The 5,971-nt window shown below is 34.3% G+C and overlaps 1 protein-coding gene across 1 annotated transcript; it reads left to right on the top strand.

The window, feature by feature from the left end:
- Positions 1-947: 947 nt before the first annotated feature.
- LOC145819188 (uncharacterized) lies at positions 948-2,793 on the top strand. Its single transcript, XM_082913142.1, has 2 exons — positions 948-960; positions 2,348-2,793. The coding sequence occupies exons 1-2, from the start codon at positions 948-950 to the stop codon at positions 2,791-2,793; spliced, it is 459 nt and encodes a 152-aa protein (XP_082769268.1).
- The last annotated feature ends 3,178 nt before the right edge of the window (positions 2,794-5,971 follow it).

The following is a 5,971-nucleotide window of genomic DNA, read 5'->3' as shown; positions in this document are numbered from 1 at the left end:
TTTAAACTTTTTTCTATTTGCAAGTAACAACACAATAAGAAGCAATGATGTTGATGATAATGGTGAGTTTTGGTGAGGTGGATTGATATTTTGGAGTGAGGAAGAAGATAAAGAGACTTTAATATGAAGAATACATATAAGTGATTAGGGTGTACCATGAGAAAAATAGTATTATTTTATTTTAGAGTTTAGTGTGCATTGCCCTTATTAGTAAATTTACATTAGGATATAATAGGAACTAAAATTTCAAATTTTAGTTGGACATATGAGATACTGTTTGGATACAAATAGAATCACTTGTTTTATGGAGTTAAGTAGGATTCTTTTTTAAATATTATTTTGGATTACTGAATTAATTTTTTGAACTTTCACTATATCTCATAAATTAGGACAGGGTAACCCAGTGGTTAATGTAATTGTCCCTTGAGACAGAAGGTTAGAGGTTCAAGATTCGAGTCGATGGAGCAACTACGGCCCTTTCATCGTAATTTAACTTACCAGCCCCCTAACTATAAGCCAAGTCTCCCAATAGGAGACTTAATGTGGCTCATATACACTTAATTTTATAAATTATAAATTATATATTATTTGTATATTTATCCTTTCATGTGTATTTATCTTTATTTTATTAATTATTTAAGGTCATGGGTGATAATTATTAAAGTTGCCTAAATACTAAGAAGTCCAATAGTGCTTTGGCTAAGGCCTATCAATTTCTACTAATTGATAAGGTTCTTTTATGGAAGGAAACTAATATGGTTTATCTGATAAGGTATCCATTTGATAAGGGTCTCTAACCTGGCAACTATAAATAGGCCTGCGATTTTCAATCAATGAGGCACTCAAGTTTTGCATAGGTTAGAAGGCACTTATTCCTAAAGTGTGAGTGAGTAATATAATATTGAGAGATTCAAAAGATACACACACACCACACAACTTGATCAACAATGGCTGGAGGAGGTTAGTGTAATTTTATTCCGCTGTATATCTATACACATATGATTATATTATATATGTGTATGTTTTTCTTACATTGTGGTATCAGAGCCTACCTCTAAATACATGTTGTTCAATATAGAGATTTATTATATATTAGAAATGTAACATTAAATATATAATGGATTTGCACTAATAGTCAGCATGAACTTGTTTATTCACATCCGATTAAAATTGTACTATTAAATTTGGATTTTGCTGACGTGTTGTCTCTTTAAGATGACTTCAAATCATAACTTGTATTATTTAAATGTGTTTATATCACAAACAAAATTGTTTGTCTATCGGAAAGTTACTAGTTTGATTATATATTTAATCTAGACTATGTCTTCTATCTGTTAATGATATATATGATATGTTGACATATTCACAATGTGTATATAAACATTTTGTCAGTCACATCACGTTTTGTAATTAAATAATTGTTATCCTTTAGCAAACTGTATATGCAATTGGAAATGGATTTAAAACAAATTGTTTTGAAATTTAATTTATTTACAATTTTTAGATGAATGATTTAAAATATTTTATAAAGTCTTTTAACTATTGATATCTTTTAACTATTGATAGCTGCATAAGTATATGCTATTACTGTATATGCACATATTTTTAGAATATTATAATGAATTAAATCATGCATTATTTAATTCTTTTAATGATTTACCTTTTGAATCCATCACAGTGACATGATAGAATATTATTTTCTGTATAGATATATAGAAAACACATATTTTATTATCTATACATTTACATGTTGCCTGATAACTTAGTTTTGTGAACAACTTGTTTCAGAGTTTTGTGATGCAAAATGACCTATTTAAAGAAATTAAGTATAATATCTTGGGACCATTATGGATTTGTGTTTTGTTCCATTAAAAGTTATTTGATGCCTAATTTATAAGATGGTTGAGCACTATAGTAATTTGAGAATAGCCACAATATCTTAAATTATTGTTATGCGTATAAATTCGTAAAATAATTATATTAGATGGCATCTGCTTGGTAATCTGGAATTACTGGCCGGGTACGACACTAAACCCATAGAGGCAGATTTGGGTCATGACAACATCTTATTACTTGCATTTACATTAGTAGAATTAATAATTTTTATCCACAGGGAGATAACTGTTTTATTAATTTATTTGGAATAAGATAGTAAGTTAACTATCAAAATAGAAACTTTCTACATCCACAGATAATGGATTTTTTTTTATTTTTGTAAGAGATATTTACTAGTCTTATTGATATAGTTAAGTAGATTCGATGCATGTTGCAATCTTTACCCACAAGGAAGTTAGAATTTACTTTATTTTTATTATTTCATAGCATGATTTGTTCTTGGTTGTTACAGTTATTCCTACTACATTATTGAGTTCTGAATTATCTTATATTCCATTTTTGAGTGGTGAAAATTTTTCTAACTGGAAAGATAAGATTCTTTTGACTCTGGGGTGCATGGACCATGATTTGGCACTTTGTATGGATGAACCACCTATTCCCATGGAATCAAGTAAGCGGTGGGAGCGATCTAATTGCTTAAGTTTGATGCTCATTAAGTACCATATTAGTAAGGGCATTAAGAGTTCAATCCTTGATTGCGACAAGGTTAAGGTCTTCATGAAGGCTATTGAAGAGCAATTTGTGACATCTGATAAGGCATTAGTGAATAATCTAATGAAGAAGCTCTCAGGCATGAAGCTTAATGGTTCTAAAGGTGTGCGTGAACACATTATGGAAATGCGGGGCGTTGCTGCTATAATGGTTTCAGTTTTGACCCGATCCATTTCATGCTTTTAGATTTGGAATTCCATATCTTTAACTGTCGTTTATAACCTCTTACTCTTGTTGCTAGTTGAGTTTGGTTATTTAGGAGTTATTGTCGTGCTTGAAACATGTTAGGATTTATGTTTTCAAAAGAGTTGTTGTCTAGTTTTTTTCTTATTCGCTCGAGCGGTGTTTTAGTCGCTCGAGTGATCTTTGAGATCTCTCAATTATTTTATAGGTCTGTAAAACTTCTGGAAGTAGGTTATATTTGCTTGAACATCGTTTCTTGAGCTTGAACGATCTTTTATAGGTTTGAACTTTTGAGAGGGGGTCATTGTGCGCTCGAGTGGTGTTTTGGTTGCTCAAGTAGTGTCACTTATTGTGTCTGATGAGTGGTGTTTTGGTCGCTCCAGTGGTTTGTGTGTATATTAGATTGGGAGAAGTGAGATTTTATTACTTTTTCACTCACTCTATCTCTAAAACATTCCAAACCCTAAATTCTTCACACTCTCTCACTCTAGTTCTTGCCTTAAAACCCCAAATACTTTCAATTCATTGATTTTTTCACCCTAGTTCCTTGGCGAAAAAGGTATAGCTCGTAGAAAGCTTCGGTTTAATTAGAAGGGATGTTGTTTTCAGTTCCGCCAAACTCCTACCCTTGCCCTCTTTTTCTTCTAATCTTGAGATGGGGATTTCTTTAACCTTTGGTATGATTTTTACCTAGTTATTTTTTCACTGAAAGGATTTAGTGATTTGGGACTAAACCTAAGGTTTGATTTTGAAATGTAAAAGAGGGGTTTTCAAATGGGTACTTGAAGAAGGTTGTGGGGATGTGTTTAGGGTTGAGATATATTGAAATGTTGAAATTTCTGTACTTAAATGAGATTTTGAAAGTAAAGGAGATTTTGTTCTAAAATCATTGATATTTGGTTTATGAAAGAAAAGGGAAAATATGTTGAGTTTTGAAAGGATGGAATGAATGTATCTGTTGATGACGAGAGTGGAATTGGATATGTAATATCGCTCCCATTTTGAAAATGATGAGATTATATTTTGTTGAAAATTATCTGTTGAATAGAAATATCTGTTTTGGGCTATCGATGGAGGATACCTTTGATTGTTGTAGAAATTTCATGAGGATTTGGTAAATTGAAAGTAATTACTCATACATCTTGCACTGAGTATTGTTTCATACTTAAAGATTGAAAATGTATTGTTTCGAGAAAAATGAGTGAATATCTTGGTGAATCTGGTTAGGGGGTGTGGTTGTGGTTGTTATGTTGGCTTATGTGTCCTTGGTGAAATTCCAAAAACCCGCGCGATTAGGTGCTAATCCTTATAGTTAGTACTGGTAAAATGGCTTTGGTAGTGCTTGTATAGCTAACTGGCAGACACGTACCTAGAAATTTCCAGTGTTTCGTATCCATTGCCCTATTTTCTATTATAAAAGGATATTTTTCATGAATTGATATATAATCCGGTATTGCATTGTTTTGAGATGGAAATGGGAAACATTTGACAAATGGCGTGCATATGCATTCACCTCATAATTTCATTAAGATTCATACATTGTGTTAAAGTATCTCTACTAGACTTTAGCGCACCCTATGTACGAAACAACCTTCAAGTGCTGATGATATGCCACCACCAAGGACATAGCTTGAGAGGACTTGGAGCTAAGAGCTTCTTTTTGTTTCTTTTGATGTAATTATTTTTGTACAAGCCTTAAGCTTTAACTGTATTGAGTTAGACTCATTTTGTTGTACCCAAGCAATGACTTGGAAAGATGTAGCCATTAGGGCATAAAAATCACTTGATTCTCTTTTTATTTCAATTCATATACATGTCATATGCTATAGATTCATGATTTAGGATTTATGAATGTACACACGCACTTCATCTTTTGTATGAACAAGTAGTATAAATGGAAATATTGAATATGATGTAAATGATCAATTCTACGAGATATTATGATATGGGTTATTGTTATTATTTCGGGGCATTACAACTTGGTATCAGAGCTATTGGGTTTGAATACGTTTATCTTACTAGATGATATTAGAAGTAAACCTAATATGCTATGTGATAACATGTTTATGTGACTAGATGAGTATGAGATTTAATTTCTAAGATATTGATTGGGTCTACGAGTTTCTTGTAGTCCTGCTAGAAGAGCACTTGATTATTGCTATTTCTAACTGGAACTCTAGCAATGTTGCGGAATGATCATTATCTAGAAAGAAAGTTCGTTTGTGCTTATGTGATTAGGCGCTTATATGGAATGAATTACTTGTTGTCCACTGTATTAGGACGTGAGTGAATTAGCTTCGGCATATTTGTAAATGTGCTAATCTTTTGTGTTACCTTTATTAGGATGTTAGGATGTGGACGTGGTAGAGGTAGGCGTGGCAGGCTTGGGCAGCAGGAGGTGCCGTTACCCAATGATATTTCGACGCAAGAGGAGGGAGTTGGTCAAGCCAATGTAGCCGAGCCAACAGGTTAGCAAGCCATGGGCGCTTTGGCCTACGAAATGACTGGAGCTTTGCGGGAATCCATGGACATTCTCAAGCCTGAGTGTGAAGTCCAAGCCCATGTTTCTAAGACAATGCCATCTTTTCTGAAGAGGGAGTTTTTTTGGTTAAAGCCAGAGGAGTTTATTGGGGATCCTAAGGAGCCACTGAAGGCTGATAAGTGGCTTGAGCAGATGATAAAGACGTTCGAGATGCTTGGCATCAAGGATAACGAGTTGAGGATGACCTTGGTATCTTTCTAACTGAAGGAAGATGCGGGTTAATGGTGGAAGTATGCACAAAGGCGCATTAGGGTGACTTGGGAGGCCTTTGTCAACGCCTTCCAAGACAAGTTTTTGCCTTCCACTGCTAGGGAGAAGTTGAAAGACCGGTTCCTGAAGCTCAAGCAGCTGAACACGCATGTAGCCAAGTTTGAGGCAGCTTTTACTAGCCTATCTAGATTTGCACCAGAACTTGTGGCGATGGAGGAATGTCGTTGCATTGAGTTCAAGAAGAGGTTAAGGAGCGGGCTCCTTTTCAAGGTGGCCGGGTCTATGATTAGAGATTACGGTCGCCTTGTGTACACGGCGGCTCACTTAGAGACTGTGATCCAAGCAGAAGAGGAGTGGATGAGGGGCTCCAAGTAGAGAAGTCAGGAGGTTCAGAGGGATGTTCGGGACAATAAACGGCAGAGGGGTTCC

Source organism: Camellia sinensis, chromosome 2 (assembly GCF_055761805.1).
Source record: "Camellia sinensis isolate YWXY chromosome 2, ASM5576180v1, whole genome shotgun sequence".
Lineage (NCBI taxonomy): Eukaryota > Viridiplantae > Streptophyta > Magnoliopsida > Ericales > Theaceae > Camellia > Camellia sinensis.
The sequence above is the reverse complement of the archived record's forward strand: the minus strand, read 5'-3'. Positions and strand labels throughout refer to the sequence as shown.